Source organism: Aythya fuligula, chromosome 12, assembly GCF_009819795.1.
Source record: "Aythya fuligula isolate bAytFul2 chromosome 12, bAytFul2.pri, whole genome shotgun sequence".
Lineage (NCBI taxonomy): Eukaryota > Metazoa > Chordata > Aves > Anseriformes > Anatidae > Aythya > Aythya fuligula.
The window spans coordinates 16374818-16393354 of record NC_045570.1 but is presented as its reverse complement, the minus strand read 5'-3'; the positions used below and the strand labels follow the sequence as shown (position 1 = coordinate 16393354).

Below are 18537 nucleotides of genomic sequence, written 5' to 3'. Positions count from 1 at the left end.
CCGCCGCCCGCCTTTCGAAGCGCCCAATCAGACGCCGCGCCGTGCTCGGCCGGGCCAATGGCAGCGAGCCCCGCTCCGCGCGCGGCCCCTTCCCGCCGGGCGCGCTGAGGCGGCTTCCGGCCGGGACTGAGGCGGGGGCGGCGCTGTAGGGCGGTGCTGGGGGGCTCGGCCCTGGGGAGCGGAGTAAGTGTGGGGGGAGGCTCCTCTATAGGGAGAGAGGGGCTATAAAGGGAGGGCTTGAGGGGAGCCGTCTTTGTGTAGCCTGCCCTGAGGAGCTGTGTTTTTATCCTGGCCTGTGCTGGGGCTGCCCTCTGGGTGCCCCTGCTCGCCTCATGCCTTCAGTCCCGGCTCGAGGAGGGCTCCCCGCAGCCCCCTTGTTCTGTCAGGGAGCGGGGGACTGCCCGTTACAGCTCCCCGAGCTCTTCCTCCCGTGTCCCCTCAGGGCTTTAAAGACTATTGGAAGTGCTGAGAGCTAGGAGCAGAGAGCAGTGTGTGGTGTGGCCTCCTCTGTGTAAGTTCTGATAATTGGGGGCAGCAGCGCCGTTCTCCTTACAGCGGAGGTGTAACGCTGGCAGCCTCCTGCCAAGTGCTGTGCAGCTTCCTTGAGCAGCTCCTGGTGCTCGAGGGGTGAGGCGTTGTGCTCTGATGGGAGCATGGTCCTCTGTGTCTGTTTCTCTCAAAAGCAGGAAAATCCGTGTACAGTAGATAAGGAAATTCTCCTAGTTATTAAATTCTGGTCTTTTTACCTGTTTAATCAAGAAATGAAATAGCAATGAAGTGAAGCATGGCCTGGTGGATGCAACTGAAGCACAAGAGCAGCTTGCACAAACCAGGAATTTGTCTACAGCACCTCATCTTTGGCATGCTTTAACTTTATACTCACTGTGTCTTGTCATTCTTGACTGAATAGTCTTATTTTCCATTTTCCTTGTGTGATCTAATATAATAGGTCTGTTAATTGCACAATCGTGCAATCTAGTTTACCTAAATGCCTGAAAACTATGGATGAATGCGCCTCTTGCAAGAAAATGTGCATTTGCATGGTTGGAGCTGTAGTACTAAGGTAGTGCTGCCATTAGTCTGCCAAGGAACATGATCTGTAACTATCCACTTGGTCGCTTTTTTCTAAGGATGCTTGGATTGGATAGGGAGAACATGGGGTTTATGAATACAGGACAGCCAAGCTGATCGCAATCAGTAGCTTTTGAGTATCTAAGAGTAAAATGTGATCCGTCATAGTAGGAAGGCAGCAGGAGTAGAAGGAGATTACATCAATAATATCTTGTGATGTATTGTACAGTGTAACTTACTGCAAATTGTAATAAAAATATACCATTAGTTGTCCCTTTACACTGATGCTTGTTGTATGAATATGTCCTTAAGTAATCAATAAGAGGAGAAAATGCCTGATTGTGCTTTAGTTGGTCTATTATTTTAGTCAGAAATGAAACTGTGGAAATTACTTAATATTCAAATTAGCGTTCAGCTTGCTTCATTCATTAGGACTAATGCCTTCTTTACTTGCTTTGTTAAGTGTGAAATTGGCTACCATCTCACTTTAACGGGTATTTACTGCTGAGAGTAACAGGTGAGCAGTTATTCTAATGGGAAGGATGTTGAACTGTGGGCAGACGGCAGTCATGAAAAAATTAAAATGAATTTGAATCTTATTTGCCGGGCTATTTTCTTATTCTTTAGGCTCAGAGAAAGTAAATAGAATCTATAAAGAAAATTTTAAAGTGGCATCATTCCCCTACACTGCTTCTTGTGTTTCCTTGCTGCTTACAAGTCTTCAAAAACACATATCTAAATTATTAATCCCCTTCCATTCTAATATGTGATATTGGAAAACAAAGACTGAAGTTTAAGAGATTGTGACTACTTTTTAATAAGATTCAGCCAAATGTTATTTATTAAAGTGAAGGTGTTTATTCACCATTTAATTTGTTGGAAGAGTGGGCAAGCTAAGGGTCATTCTCAGCGTGCTTAATGGCAATGGAAGAACAGCAGCATGGAATGACACCAGAATATCCTGATCTGGAAGATGTTAACCCTGTTAATGAAAGCTGAAAACAGGGTCCTTAGTTCAGTTTCCCAGGCTTTTGAACTCCTGTTAATCAATTGTAATTTCTCTCTTCATTGAATTTTTAGAGTACTCTGAGCTATCATCAGAAACATTCATAAATTAATGTCAAAGACTGATAATACTAGGAATGCAGAAATTGTGATCAAATGATTTGGCTAGTATCTTCAGGTAACCTAGGCTGGCTAGGTCTGCAGCTGAATCCTTTTTTATGCTGAAACTTCACATAAGCTTACAGAAAAATGGCAATGATTTTAGTAAACAAACAGCTGGTGAGTTGTAAGTATTTTTGTCCAAAGTCAAACTGGACGATACTGTGTAACTGAGAACTTCAGACCAAAATGTGTGGCCTTACTCAACTTGTACAGTGAAATAAAGTGCAAAATGAATGTTACCCATGGGATACAGTGGTTTTCTAGGGGTTTGTAGGTCTGCCTGCCTTTCCCTCCTCTGTTAGCATATTCTTGGTTGCACTGCTGCCCTGTGGGTGTTATTTGAGTGTGTGCAGCAAATGTAAGCGTTTTGTGGTGCTGTAGAAAGCTCAGTGCTTCGGGATAAGGATCTTAGTGAATAACAATGAGGATGCAGTTAGCTGCAATTTTTCATCTTCTGTGTTGACAAACAAGGATTTGTGTTTTACTCTAAATAGTCTTTTTTTTTCTGATCACTATGTGAATTCCTTCTTCTTTTTTTCTTTACTATTGTCTTTGGAAACTTGGAAAAAATAAATAAATGACTTACATGTGTAACTTTTTAAATGGAAAAAAATGCAAAATTTGGTTTAAAAAATAGCCTTTTAACACATTCTAATGAAATATGGAAAAAAATCTGAGAAAAACATTTACCTAAATTGAAACTTCAATAGATTTCTCCCAAACATGGAAATATTAAGCATTAGGCTAATCAGTGAGCCTAAAAAGGCAACCTCATCTACTTTCATTTCTGCTTTGGGGTAGAAGAACCTGATTGGTTCTTTTATAGGAGATTCTGGAAAAAGGAGAAAGGAGCTATATTCCTTTTTTTTCCCTGGATTCCTGACATGCTGGTCTTACGCTTCATTTGGGGAAGAAGAGGGAATGTACAAAGCCCCTTCCTTCTCCCCAGGTCTAGATATTTCCCATAAGGAGGTCAGGAGGAGAAGCTAGCGACTGGAGAGCAACAAGCACTTCATCCTCGATCTTGTCTTAACAGGCGTGTGAGTGAAGTGCATGCAGTGTTCTTGGCCTCTTCTGGGACAGCCTTTTGGTTCCTGACTACTGGCTAGGTATCTGTAATTCTATAACACTTGCATATTCCTTCTATGCATTAAAAATAAATATTTGATGTATTGAACAAATGTGTAGATAGGTTTTAATATTAGGGATGAGTGTCAATTCTCAATTTATATGTTGGTTCCTGTTAGGAAGTCTTTAGCAATTTGATATACATAGTGCTCAAGATGGCTTATGTGTGGATTATCTTCCAGGTATTATTTTTCTAAGAAAAAAATGTCATCGCTGGAAATTAAGTATCGGTGTCAGAGATGTTAAGGCTTTTGATTCTTTAAAAATCTGTTTTATATTGGAAACCATAAAGCTAGAACATCCTTTATTTTCCTCACTTTAAGATGAACTGCACTTTTAATTCCTTTTTTTTTTTCCCTTAAGGATAGTGTAGATTTAGAAACTGGTTAAGGAAGTTGACAAAAACAATTGTCTTTATCCATGTCTTCCACCTTCAGAAGCTAATAGTTTATAGGAATTTGCAGTTAGTTCTTAGTTCTTTATGGCACTTGAACCAAATCATTTAGCTAAACTTACACTGTAATTTTTAACAAGGAAGGACAAACTGCAGAATTCAGAATCTCGTATAAAACACATTGGAAGGCAGAATACTTTTTCACGATACGATGAAATATGTCCATGTGTTTGTGTATAAAGTTCATCTAAATACTTCTCTCCAAATATTTGCTTCAGATATTAATGTTTGCTTAGCATTCTACAGTCCATTTTCTTCTTAATATAATTGCTGTATTTTCCTAATATTTTTCCTCTACTGCTAATATTTCTTCTACAGCAATTTCATGTTTATGCTGACATTCTTTATCCAGGATTTCGGTTAATAGTTTCCTCAGAGTGGTTTATATGGCTTTTTCCCAATCTTTCTGCTTATTTTTTTTTTAGTACTTTTTCATACTTAGTGTCCTTATGAGCTATCAACTATATAAAATTCTGTTCATGTGGACTTAAATTTTAGTAAGATGGCAACTTGCTGCCTTCAGGATTATTAAAAAGCAGCTAAAGAAACCAGCAGCTCATACTCTCTTTTATCATACGTATTTTTGTTACCCTTGAAACTCTTTCTCTTTTAGTCATTCCCCTCTGGCAAAAATATTTTAGCCTTATGTGATCATTTGTAGATCTCTGGCTCACCTGACACTCCTGAACATAAATATAATATTTAGCTCTGATAACGCTGTTCAGTCGTGAACTTCAAAAGTACTTGAAGGCTCCAGGTAAGCCTTGCATGACCTCTGTAAGATGTCTTGTTATTTTAATCTCTTGTAGCCTACATGAACTGCATGCTGTATCTGGTAACAACTAGAAATATTTTAATATTTGAATATTATATGAAAATTAATGTAAGGAGCACTGACCTATGTGTGAACTGGTGTGGCTTCTTGGTCTTGTGACCTGCAAGAGGTGCCACTGGGGATTCGTTTGAGTCAGGTGTCATTAGAAGGCTTTTAATTGATGAAATACAATTGTGATATTTGTTACCTGTTTGTGCCATTGATAGCTTTTCTGAGAGAACTTTGTGCACATGGCAGTGATTGCCAATGTTAGTTTAGAAAGAATGATTCTTTCCTTGAAATACTCCCTTTGACTTTCTGGCACGCGGTGATGTGCACACTGCCTGTTTCTCTAGAGTGTTACCATTGCTTTCTTCTGAGACAGCCAGCTCAGCTGACAGTTTCGGGAAGAGCGATCAGAGGCTGAATGATGAAGAGGTTTAATAATCAACCGGGTTCCCGTGTGTTAAAGTAATGTGCAGACATCGAGCAGGTCACCCTCTCAAGGGAATGCTAACTTTGGTGCTCTCAAAAATTCTACTGATAAATTTAAAACATATTGACTTTGTGATGTGCAATCAAAAGCTGGTAGCAATAACACAGCAGGGTTCTTAATCACTTTGCTGTTACAGTCATGCGCCTGCTGTCATATTTCTAAAGGCTCATTTGTTAATTTATTGAATCGAATGCTTAAGCAACTCGCGTGGTTTCCAGCTTCTGTGCTAGGAGTGTGTGTAGTGTAATGTTAGACTTCCTGATAGCATGGGGGAGAGTCTTGAAATAAATGACTGGAAGTCTCTGCGACATGATGCCGAATGTATTCTCGTTGGTCTCCAGAGCCTTGTAAACTTGTTTGGATTTTAAAAATTTTGTTTGCTTGTGGGAATATAATTCTTGTTAAGCAGAACACATGATGGGAAATACTGGGTAAATTAGTGTGGATATATTTGGCTTGAGGAGCTATTACTTGAGTATTCTAGGAATAGAAGAGTAGCTCATAGCTGCCAGCACTGCAGCTGAACATTGGAAGTTTGCAATTGTAAAATCTGACCTTTGACTACTCATGTTTAGATTGTTTAGCTGGAATGTTGAGACGGTGACAACAGCTTTAGTACAAGGTGTAGTGGTATTTGCCCGATGCTTGCAGCTAGTAAGCTGCTCTCTTTGGGAGGAGGGAGGATAACAAAAAAATACTAAATAAACAAGCCACAAGAGATCTATTTAACTCAGGGGCAGTATGGTTAATATAAGGAGAATTTTGTGAAGATGTCTACTTGTCCTAGTACAACTGGACATTTTTACTTCCCTCCCTGGTACAGTGATCTTCTGAAACAAAGTTGTCATTATTTTAACCGTTGTTATATCACATTATCATCCCTTGCAACAAAAGATCTTGAAAATTACTTCTGGGAATATATATATTTTTAAATGGAATATATATAATTTTAAAGTAATATTTAAAAAAATGATGCATCTCAAATTGGCTCCTGCCTCACAGAGCCCTGCAGAAGAGGGCCTGGGGGTCCTGGCTGACACGAAGTTAAACATGATTTAGCAGTGCACCCTTGCGGCAATAAAAGCTAATAGCATATTGGGCTGCATTATTATGTGTACCTAGCAGATCAAGGGTAGTTACTATTTCCTTCTTCTTGGCATTCTTGAGGCCACATCTGAAATACTGCGTTCACCTCTTTTGATCACGAAGAATATAAACTCTCAGTTAAACTTTAATGTTTGGGCTCTGCAGATAAACAAAAGGTGTGTGCTGGTTTTACTTGCCTTACCTGTATAATATGAACTTTGTACGTTAAGCATCATTTTTTATTTTTTTGTATAATATGTGATAATTTTTTAAGTGGTCAACTTGAACTCTTATTTATACTTTTTTATACTTTTAATGTATATATTTTAATATTGTTTAATCTTCTCAGATTCTTGGCCTTGAACTAACATCATTGCTACCTAAGATGCATCCAGACCTGTCTCCTCATCTGCACACTGAAGAATGTAACCTAGTTATCAGTCTGCTCAAGAAATGTCACAAGGAGGTAAGGAGTTCTGAGCAGAGAAAAGAGTGGGTGGGATGGGAAACGAGCGTCAGATAAATTAGTGTCATATGATCATAGAGAGAAAAAACCTCCTTTAGGCAGATCAGCCAGGAAACGTAACTAGTATACTTTCACTGAAGAGGTATCTGACAACTGTGTGTAAAACTTTGGTTGTGATGTCCTAAGGAAATAAAAGAAAACTTTAAATTTTCTGTGCTAGTGCTTGACAACTGTGGACCTATCTAAAAAATTTAAATGATTTCTGTGCCTTTTAGTACTCTGTGCATGCGTGTTTCTCTCTCAAAATAGGCAACTTCAAATGCTGTCTTTTTGTATGCTTGCAGCATTTCTGTATTCCAGCTGTCCGCAGGCCAGATGTGTTAGTCTATTTATAAGCAGATGTGTCGACGGGGATCAGGGCATGCAGCATGCCTTACGTTCAATGCTTGGAAAGCTAAATGTGAATGGGTACTTCCCTTCTTAGTGGGCACCTACTAGGATGTAAAATACCAAGTTGTCTTGAGGCAACTGCAGCTTCGTCACTGGTTCAAGATGGAAACCTCCTCTCTCTCATTTAGCAGCCATTTAAAAAATTTGATCAGTAGTAAACTTCAGATGTAGAAGTCGGCCCCGGCAATGAAAGCTATCTGCAGCATTGTTGCATTATTATTTATAATACCCAGTTCTCTGAGTTACTATAAATAGATGTTCTGTGCAGATATATTTATGTATTCGTACATGAAAAGTTAGTCTAATTTTAGTTTCCATGTGTACAAAAGTATATTTAAATGTTGGATACGAAGACAATGTACAATGGCTTATGAGGTCACATGCAGTCTACAGTATTTTCACCTCTATGTTCCGATACGTTTATGATTTTTTGATAATGTGGTTAACTGTTTTGATCAAAATTCTAAATTTATCTTTCCCATAGTCATTACAGAAAGAAAAACAAGGCTGACAGTACATGAAATATGATTGAAAAAGTTTGGGTGAAAGAGGGATAACATTTTTGAAGATCTGATTTTAAAGTAGCTAAAATAATGTAGAAAAAACTGTAGTAGTACCTGATTCTTTTTTTTTTTTTTATGATTTCTACATGAAGACAGTACAGAGAACAGACTTCTAATTGCAAAATTCAGTTGTAGTGAATATACTGTACTGGGTTTGTTCAGCAATTTTATTTTGCTGATTTTTTTGTTACTGCAATATTTTGAGGTGTAAGCAACCTTGAATCTGTTAATGACATCTCATACATGACATTTCTTACACAATTGTCTTTCTGTTCCTATGCTCTGTGTAGATATTTTAAACCTAAGATAGAGTTCTTGGGTAGAACATCTCCAGACTTTAAAGTCAAAAGGTGTATTAAGTGTAAGGTTTGTTTTTCTTGAGTTCTATAGTTTGTCTTCCTAAAATGTTGTTTTAGGCAGCTTGAGAGATAGTAGCGACTTTATTAATCTTTTCTTAGTTGATTTTTTTTTTTAAAGCAACATGAATGTTGTACAGGTGCTTAGTAGCTAGAATTAAGCTAGAAGACTCTTTGTACATTAACTATTATGGTATCAAAAGGATTGCCAATTTGAACAACTGCCACCCTCAGTTAAGAGGACAATAAAACTGATAGGCAATATATAATTAAAATGTCTTGAATTTTCATAATTGTGAAAACACAGCCAATCAGGAAAGAAACTACACTCAGATTTGTCCTGCTTTTTGGTACGTACATAGCTGGGCTTCCTATACATTGACCTGAATCTACAAATACTCATTTACTATTTGAAAGTAATGGCTGACTTTTTTTTTTTTTTTTTAAATGAGTGTTAATATACATGTATTTTAAATAATGTAGCTTATTAGACTACCTTGGATTTAATAGAGAGCTGGAACTGAAAGTTGTACTTCAATTCAATGGCAGCAAGTGATTCAAAGGATTCTGTGGCCAATTTGTCTTAGCAAGGTATTAAGAACAGCAATAATACAGTCAGGCACACGATTATATTCTCTTGTTTTGGTTTGAAGCTCATCTTTTTACATGAAGAGGAATTGCTTTTGTCAGTCTTGTTCTTGCCTATGAGAACATACTTGTGCTAGGGCTCTCAAAATAGAGAGTGAAGATGGCTTCTTTCACATCCATTTAAAAGGAAGCAATAAGTTTTTGTTTTAAATTGAAAGGAAATGTACTGAAATAGTGTTTTGAAATTGAAGTCACTGAAATCTGAAGAGTCTGTGATCTTAATTATAGTTATCAGTGACTACCTGCTGTTTTGTCAAAATGCTGAAATGGCCTTCGGCATTCATTATATATGAAGATCCTTCGTATATAATTTAAATTAATGTTCCTGAGGGGTGAAAAGCCTTATCTGGAATTGTATGTACTGTATTTGCATTTTCACAAAAGTCAGTTTGATTTATTTTATTCCTAATCTAGGACCTCCCCATTATATCAAGTCTTAGATCTAGTGGGAAGAGGTTAATGGCATTCCTATTCGATGTCATTATTTTGATTATTTTTTTAACAACTCTGCTCTTATGCCAAATGTGTGCCTTAAAAAGACTTATTTTTATAGATGGCAGCTGAAAGAAATGCATATTGTCTTGCACTCATATCGCTGTAATGGGAGTAATAACTATTTTGGAAAAACAATTTCCCCCCCTCATAATCTGAGCCAAAATGAGTTGACAGTTTAGGAGTCTGCCTAAATAAATGTAGATTCCACTCGGTGTGTGTACTAGTAAGACTGGAGTTGAAATGTGGAGTGCTCACATTGAAATTAGGCATACTGGTGTGAGAATAGAATAAAATATTAAATCTGCATTGGATAAAATATAAATGTTTTAAAAGCAAGATCAGCTTGAAGTAAAGTGACCATTTATCACATGCAACTGCTTTGGTGTCATCTGATGCCCTTTATAAAGCAGAGAGGTATAAACAAGCTAATTATAGCACTGCCATAGTTAAGTGTCTGTCATAAACTTTATTAACCCACTCCTAAATTCAGTCATGTTCTATTGGCTGACATCTATCTTTGCCCACTATTTGAACTCTTAATAGTGTTCGGCATGTTTCTATAAATCCATCTAACCTCTCATCAGCTGCAGAAATGTGCATCAGTTTCCCTAATGAAAACTAGGTAACGCTTAAGTATGCTCAAGGCCTATAGTTGAGCTGTGTCATAAAGATGATAAATGCATCCTTTTCAACTTTGATATTTGGGGAAACATTAACCATCCTGTTCTTATGCTACTTTTAATGTTTCAGTCACTTAAGTTTAGTGGCTGCATCTTTTAGACCCACAACACATTCTTCACATAGTAGGGATAATGAAGCACCAAGTTCTTTGCCTCTGATGCCTGGAGATCTTCCTACGTCTTTCTAAATCACAAATGAGTTCAGAACACAAAGTTTCTGTATGTTAATGAAGCCAGAGCTAATTGTAAGACTGATTCCTAGATCAATAAAATGTATGCTCTACATTTAGACTTAATGGCTCCAGTGTAGGTGTCACATTTCAGTCTGATAACACAACATGGTGAGTACCTTAAACTTTCAGCAAGATAGGGATGCTTCAAATGATGTTTAGAACTAACAAACATCTAGCTACTCAGTAAAAAAAAAAAAATTACAGAGCATCATTTTTCAGGAAAAGAGAGGTGGAAAAGACAGCCAGGATATGTTGCAAAACCCAAGTGACTTTTAAGAAGTTTAGAGCTTCAGAGGAAGAAACCTTTGAATTGTATTTTTTTTTTTTTTTTTTCCTCTTCTCCCTAACTTATTAGCACAACATTTTGAAATTTTTTGGCCATTGCAATGATATTGACCGTGAGATGCGGAAGTGCCTAAAGAAAGAGGTAAGAAATAAACAAGTTAATAAAAGCTAAATATTTAATACAAGAAAATTAAAAGTCCATGCAATAGAAATTGTGTTTTACTAAGTAGTACAGAGCAATAAAGAAGCCTTAATATGTAAGCACATTCTGGAGTGAGCTCTTGAAACCTCAATTATACTTTGACCTGACAAATTTACCTAAAAAAAAAAAATATTGCATGAACAAGCCCCAAAATGGTTTTAAGATCCATGTGAGTTAGGAGATGCAACTCTGTCTTTGCTTGCTACTTTTAGCAAGATTAGACACTGGAAGTAACAATTGGGATCACAGAGGATGCTGTTAGAGTCAGTATTTTCCTGTGAAGATATAAATATATGTGCTGATGAGTTTTCCTTACATGTTTTACTATTTCAGTGTTTTTCTTGTCAGATTAAAAATCTTGAAATAATTGCAGAGTACAGTTCATAATGATTGCTTCTTGCACAAAACTTTGTGCAATAATCACTTCTTGTATTTTGTGAAACTGGGTGGAAGTCTCAGATACATCATTAACACGTAGTGCAGCTTGGGTGGGTCTCAGATGCATCATTACATGTTGTGCAGTTTGAGTGGGTATCTGGCTTTAACAAATGGCATGGACTATTTTTGGAGATCCAAAAATAACCAAATACACAATTTTAACCAAGCAAATACTGCAGATAGAAACTGACGCTTCAGAGGTTCCTTCTAGCCAGAACAGCTTGGGCCCCTCTCTTACTGCTCCCCCCTCAATTGGTCTGTGGGAATTAATTTCATCCATACTTGTGCCAAATACCATTTTTTTTACCATGTAAAAACTGTAGCATGGATTTGAAAAACACAGTTTCTTTCCTTGTGACCTTATGTTTTTTTATTCCATTGAAGCCATTATATTAAAAAGCCTTCTTGAAGGCTATGTTTGTCTGCCTTCTTAAAATATACATTAGTATGGTATTATTATAAAGAACCTGAAAGGTTGTTCACAAGCATAGAATAGCTACAAATGAAATTTCTGAAGATCCATTGTTCTCATTCCATTTAAAAAAAAAAAAAAGTTAGTGGAAAAAATAGACTAAAAAAATAGTCTGACAACAAATTCATTTTTCAGAAGGCAGACACTTGCATTAGTTCATATCTTTTAAAAGCAAAAGCCTGACCAGTGCTTTAGAATAGCACCAATGCAACTTTTTTCCTAGTTCATATAGGAAGTGTAGCAGTCGTACTTAAGATGGGTATGTAATTAACTTCCTCCATAAGATTAACTGAGTCTTCTTTATTAGAATGTTCTAATACTATTTAGCTTAATAAACTTTAACTTAGAAATAAGTTTTTTAATCAAATGTTAATTTCAAAGTAAAACTAAACTAATATATGGATACTAATATGAACTGCATTTCTAATATATCAAAGATACTGTTTCTGTTCATGAGTAATAAGTCTACACTTTTAAATTTGACTTATCTGTTTAACGATAATAGCTGATCTATTATTTACCTTATCTTTCTTCCAGTATGAAGCAAACAGGGTCAAGAACCAGGAGACGCGACGGAGAATAATTAATGCTCATAAAAACTCTGAGAAGTGAGCTGCACTGTAGCTGGACAGCTGCATCTTGATAGTGACACTCGCATGAAAGCTGACAGAGTATCTTTCAGATCACCACTGTTCAATTCAACCTATTGTTTGTGACATGATGGAAAAATAAATGTACTTAAAACGTACTTATTCCTACGAAGTCAAACTGAATGTGGAAAAACGTGAAAATAATAAATGATCACCCATAGCTTAATTTTTGACCTCGAAAAGAAAAATATTGTGGCAATTCTTTGTTCTGGTGTAATTTTGTTGCAGCTGTTAAGTAATGATGAGTCAGTGTGTAGAGTATTATGCATTCAGAGCTGCTGTATTCCCAGCCTCCTGTTGAGTTGCGTTTATTCTTTCATGTTTAGGAGTTTCTTTCATTTTTTTTCCTACAAAACACTGAATGACTTTTCATTCACTCTTTGGGATGTTGTGATAACACTGCTTAAATGAATTATTACAAATAAATTTTAAAGGGACATGGCTTGAAATTGGGAGTGGCCTATCAAACAATAATTGGAGTTCTGGTGTTTTTATTGGAACCTAAATCATGAAGTGACCACCTTCAGTTGAGAACGTTAAAAAGTGTTTAGAAACTCAGAACGAACATTTTTCAAGGGTTTACAGAGCCTTGCCTTGATTTTATGCTGAGTGTAATCAGTGTATGCTGAGTAATTTTGAAGAGGAACGCTGCCAAAAATACAAGCTATGTTATTCTTCCACATATGCTGGTACTAAAGGGGAAGTCAAGTTCTATGCAGTGTGCACTAGGTGATCCTGCTTGGCAGGAGGGTTGGGCTAGATTATCTTCAGAGGTCCCTTCCAACCTCAGCCATTGCAGTCATAGAGCTGCTTTTCTGGGTGTCTCATTTATTTTAAATGACACTTCTTTCACCTAGCAAGAAAAAAAAAAAAGGCTTGTAAAAAAATAAATAAATTAGTTTTATTGAGCTAAATATAAGTGTCTTGAACCCTTTTGAAGAAAGAGTGCCTGTTCTCCAATGAATTCTACAGTTTGTTATAAGAACTGTTGTTGATACACAAAGTTATTCATGCATCTATTTTTTTTTTGGGGGGGGGAACAAAGCTATATTTTGTGTTCTACTTTGAAAGATTTATTAGAAGAATTTTACTTATTTTTCAGTACCTGGATGGATCTGGTTAAATTGGTAAAAACTTGACCACAAATGTATCCTTGCAGAATGTGAGTGAGAGTTCCAAGTAAAACAGAAACAACTACTGCTGCGTGTTTTGGTGTGCTCTCTGTTAGAACGAGTACATGTGCATTATGTGAATTAAACACTTGAGTGGTTGAAAGTGATGTAGTCTTTTTGTGGGTGTTCTGAGATTGCTCTTGAAGACTTCATGGTGAAGCTCCCAAACTGGGAACGCTGAATCTTTGATCCTTCTTCCATTTGTGATGACAAAAATCTGCTTCAGGCAAATTCTTAAATTGGATTTGGTGTTGCCTGTAATTTATAAATAAATAGGGAATTGTCCTAAAGATTAGGTTGAGATGCTGGTATCTGAGTGCAAAAGCACTAAAGCTTTCTTTTTTCATCAGCTTCTGTGAGTCCAAATCTTTCACTAAATAGCAATAAAATAATAATGTAAACCACATAATGTAGCTCATTAGTCACAATCATATTGCCAAAGATCAGTCTGCTTAACAAATGGAAGCCCAGGTTTCTTGCACAATTTATATCGATGCTTTAAACTACACTTAAAAATAAATATATTTTACAGATAAGCTTTGTCTAATGAAAGTACGATCACATTCATCTTTCTGGTTTTCTTTGCTAATTCTGTGTGAATAGTGTGATTTGGGACCACCCCACACTCCTGTGGTTTTCCGCCTTTTTTTGAGGGGGGTTATATTGCAAAGTTGAACATGAGGCTGAGAAGTACTAGTGTAGTAATAGTTACAGTTTATCTGCTGGAGAAGGAGAGTAAGGGTGAAATGGTAAATGTGGTTGTTTTTGTTTGCTTCCTGAAGTGAACTGAGTAGTGATTAGGGGACATGTCAGGTGAAATAAACCTTATTTGTAAGGACTTTGAAGCCAACTTGTGATGTCTGTTGTGCCATAGAGATGTTTTCTCCCCGTTGTTCTTCCTGAAAGAGTAACTTTTAAGAGAGAAGAAAAGAAATTTGATGGAGCTTTCTGTTGCGTCATGTGAGAAGCTCTTTGGCACTTCACGTAGGAAAATGGAGAAGGGGGAAATAAAAGCAGAAAAGGCAAACAGCAGCTATGATACGGACCTGGCCAGAGCAGGGAGGTTTTCAGATCCAAGAGCCAGCACAAGTCCGCAGAATTCAAGGATGGGAGGAGTACAGAGCAAGACAGTGATGGCACTACCCAGTAAAATCCTTTCAGCTCTACCAGAGACACCTGGTAACTGTGCTACCAGCGGTGAAAATCTGCTGCTCTATTTCTCACCTTTGTTTCCAACTACTCCAGAAAAGAAGTTAGTGTGAAGCCGTAAAAGAGGACACTAGCAGCAGAGTGGTAAAGATGTTTTTAGAGTATGCTATTGCACTGGTGTGTCAATTCCTCAAACTGGGTGGACTTTGTCTTGCTGGGAAATCAAATGCTGGCATCTTTTCTTTCAGCAGAAGGAAAGTGTGCTCACCAGCACAATGTATGTGCAGCAGGGCTGGTTCCTGCTCTGGTGTTAAACTGCCTGCAAAGAGCACTGTACTGGCGATCATTTCTACTGGGAATAGTTTAAAACATTAGTTGTCTGTCAGGGGAAATTAATGAGAGTTATATTCCAGTGAGTGCTCAGCGGCCAGCTTGCTGTAAATGAACTTAGGACACGATCTGCAGCGACTGCCCTTGTGCAGCACAACTTGTTTTGCCCCACGAACAATGCCGGAGCATAAGCAGCACCTATTGCATGTGTGTTCCTGAGCTCTGTGCTGATACGGAGCTAAGAATTCAGTACACCACTGTTTATCCAATTTAGCCTTGATCTGTGCTTTCCTGTAGCTAATTCAGTAATTAAGTTGGTAAGCTGTAATATTGGCTTTCATGTAGGTGATTATTTATACTGTTTTAAACATCCCATGTATGACCTCCGTCCTTTTTGCCTAGTTTTTTGGACTTCTAGATTTTTGAATTGAAGGACCAAAATGTGCCGTACCTGCATGGTTCTTGTATAAAGGACAGGATATCCAAATATCCTGTATATACAACAGGATTTGAACCTGGTTTTACTGTTAAGCTGCAGCATTATGTGCACGTTAATATATTATGAATATGGTGTTTGTCTTTTCCCTGTTTCACTCTGGTTGGTAACACCCTCAGGTAATTATGGCAGAGCCACTTGTTGCAGATAAAGGCTATCTGAAGTTTATAGATGTTGCATGAAAACCTAGATTGAGTTGAGCTGACCATTTTTACAGTTTGGGTGAGGGCTGTAGTCCTGCCAGCGTTCCAGCCCTTGTCGTTTTCCCAACTGATCCACTGGCTAGTCAAGCTGTTAGGGTAATTGCTCACAAACAGTGATAAGTTGATAGTGAATTTTATAGCTATGCATAACTTCCTGAAAATGAGGGTGTACTCAAAATCCTGTAGGAAATGTAGTCTTGATACTCACTGCACAGGAATGATTAGTATGAGTAACTATAAAACGGAAGTATGCAGCTGAACAGTTAGAATTATGTATATTCTGAATCATTGTAATGAGTATTTTTAATGTTATTTATACACTTTGCTAAAGCTTTACCCATGAATGGTGACTTAAACAGTCAGGGGTTTCCTAGTGCTGGCAACGCCCATGTTTTAAAAGATTGTGTGACATCTAATGTAAAATTTGTTTGATATAAATGAAAACACGGTATGATAACTAAAATGATGTAAACAACGTGAAAAGTATTTCAGAATCTGACAATTTAATTGAAAATTAATTATTAATACTTATGCTTAAGCAAAGGGATTCTCTACTTGGACAAAGCAATGGATTTTAGGAGTGTAGATTTACACATTCAATGTTAGTAACTTTCACTGGAGTGAAATATCACGGCAAATCTTAATTGTCCCATGACAACTTCTGCTTATTTTATAGAAACTTGCACTTATAATTCACTGATGTGAATTCTACTTTGCCTGATACAAGTAGGAGGAAACATCTTTGCTGGAGGTGTTTGTGTCACTCAGGATAAACAGGCGTTTGGTCTAACGGCGCTCCATGGTAGCCATGCTTGCTAAGCAGCACAGCTTGCTTGTGGAAATTAAGGTCTACTAAGAAAAACTTTTAAGTGATTACTACAATCACAGTATCTTTAGCCTAAAAATGGTTCTTGGGAACTCTCATGCTTTATTCCTTTGGTCTATTGGTGACATTTCAGAGCCTGGGAATTTCAATATGGATCTGTCATGTCACCCAATGGGACCTTTTTGTGTCTGTGTGTTGTTGTTTTTTTTTTTTTTTTTTTTTTTTTCCCCTTTTTTTTCAAACAAAAGCATGCAGGAGGATCTTTTGGGGGATTCATTACCTGTAAAAGATCTCACCAATGGATTTACAAAACTTATCCCCAGAGCAGCACTCAGCCATCTAGAATCTGATGATTTGTTTTGGCTTGGGCAAAAGTGTCAAATCTTAAAGAATAGAGATGTGACTAAGTTATATTGCTGTTAGAGGAACATGGATAAGCCACCCAGTCCTCCACATTGAGGTTTGCCCACCATGGGGTCACCCAAGTTCTCAGAGTACTTTTTTTTTTTTTTTTTTAATTATGTTTCTCCCAGAACATCACTGTTGAAATAAGCAGCCTTGGTTGGTCTTTGTTGTTTTCAGTGTTGCACAGGGCCCTGGCACAGCCCTGAGAACCACACCAGCCATGTAAATAATCCTCACTGGTTGGTTTGGTAGCTTTAGAAGACTACACCTTGCCCCCTCCCAACCCTCAGATTTGTAGTTAGAGCTATAACAGATATTTTGGAAAGAGCACCGAGGTGCCTGGTGCAGGTGCTCCTCTTTTCCAAAATTCCGCCAGGTATTTGAAGTGGCTGACACGCCTAGCTCTGAAAGCAGCCAGAAGCATAAGGTCATTCTCAAAGACAGCTGGCAGTGCTGCAGTTTATTTTATTCGTGATTCATTTTGGGTAGCATCATGGCCTAGCTGTTAGTTTGTCACTCGCTTTGTGTACTGTAGTACTACAGTGTTTTATCGAATAGCACCAAAGACTTTAAGTGTGATTCATGAAGTAATCCAGCAGAGCTGTCTGTGTGAAGATTCTACCTGTTAATTCTCTTATTTTTCTGCAGCTTTCACAGCTAAATATCTGTGTAGGCTATTTTGCTGTATTTTGGTTTGCTTCATATTCTCACGTTGCTAGTAATGAACATTTACAGTACTTCAGGTGTACGTGGGGTTAGGCAGCTGTGGTTCCAAGCAGCCCATGTAATCAGCCAATGTTAAATGCGTGCTCCTGAATAGTTGTCTTTGGGATGCTGACGGTCCCAATTTAATTTAAACTTCACCCCATTAGTGCTTCCAAAACACCTCAGAGTGAAACAAATCAAAAATCAAATACCCAAATTAGTAATTCCAAATGGAATAACAGATATTTTGTAATTGGTCCAAAGTGTCTTCATTTAGGGGAGTATACAAGTGTGTGGGATGCAACAGCAAACAGTCCTGAACCTGGCTGCTGTTCGCTATCACACAGCTAGCAGGAAGCACCCTTGGAGGATGGGTTTTCAGATCCAAGACATTTTCATGGTAAGAGGGTTCTCATATTTTAACTTTGCTGTAACTGTGATGCTGCTGTGTTGCTGTGGGTTCTGTTTTGCAGGATGGCCAACAACAGAAAGAAACCTCCAACTCTCCTCTGGAGCTTCTTGGTATTCCAAATGGAAACTCTTAAATCATCTCCCAGCTCCACCAAGAGCAAAGCATTCAAGTGGAAACACTTACATGGCCAGTACTCACTGGAGGTGTTCTAATGCTGCGTCTGCTTTTGGGGTCTTACCACATGTTAAAAGATACTGCATAGAGGAGTTGTGCATTGCACGTTGTACTGGGAAACAGGAGAGTCCATACCTGCAAGTGACGTGAGAATTCGCGCTAAGAGTAGCAGACGGGGAGCCTCAGCTATGAAAATATCTCAGTTGCGGTGGGTTGAGTATCGGGTAGAACTTGGGGAGGATCTTTATTTTATTTATGGCTTGGTGGGGCTGGCATTGTTTGTGGCTGTAGATCAACAGGGGGCAGTTTTAGCATATTGTTGTGCTTTTCAGCTGAAGTTTCCTTAAGCCCTAACACCAAAAATGGTGCTTAGTGATGTAAGTCATGCCTGGCAAGTGTAGGTCATATAAACCTTGGTCCCTGCTGTGTCCTTTCCTTGGTTGTTGTGTTGCCGTCTGTTTGTAGCCAAGAGGGTTCCAGAGACTACACAGCAATTCTGGTTTTATGTGAG

At 38.0% G+C, this 18537-nt stretch overlaps 1 protein-coding gene across 2 annotated transcripts; it reads left to right on the top strand.

Annotated features, from left to right (window-relative positions):
• Window positions 1–127: 127 nt before the first annotated feature.
• On the top strand, window positions 128–13426 carry CMC2 (C-X9-C motif containing 2). Of its 2 annotated transcripts, none has more exons than XM_032195918.1 (4): window positions 128–183; window positions 6566–6682; window positions 10463–10534; window positions 12042–13426. In XM_032195918.1, the coding sequence occupies exons 2-4, from the start codon at window positions 6602–6604 to the stop codon at window positions 12114–12116; spliced, it is 228 nt and encodes a 75-aa protein (XP_032051809.1). In that variant the 5' UTR covers window positions 128–183; window positions 6566–6601; the 3' UTR covers window positions 12117–13426. The 2 variants fall into 2 exon arrangements, with proteins under 2 accessions (XP_032051809.1, XP_032051810.1); XM_032195919.1 differs by lacking the exon at window positions 128–183 and adding an exon at window positions 4476–4577.
• Window positions 13427–18537: the final 5111 nt, after the last annotated feature.

Bases quoted from the DNA above. Each gene is read 5' to 3' on its own strand.
- CMC2 (XM_032195918.1), top strand. From the start codon at position 6,602: ATGCATCCAGACCTGTCTCCTCATCTGCACACTGAAGAATGTAACCTA. The intron at 6,683-10,462 runs GTAAGGAGTTCT...CTAACTTATTAG, and splicing joins TCAAGAAATGTCACAAGGAG to CACAACATTTTGAAATTTTT. The intron at 10,535-12,041 runs GTAAGAAATAAA...TCTTTCTTCCAG, and splicing joins GGAAGTGCCTAAAGAAAGAG to TATGAAGCAAACAGGGTCAA.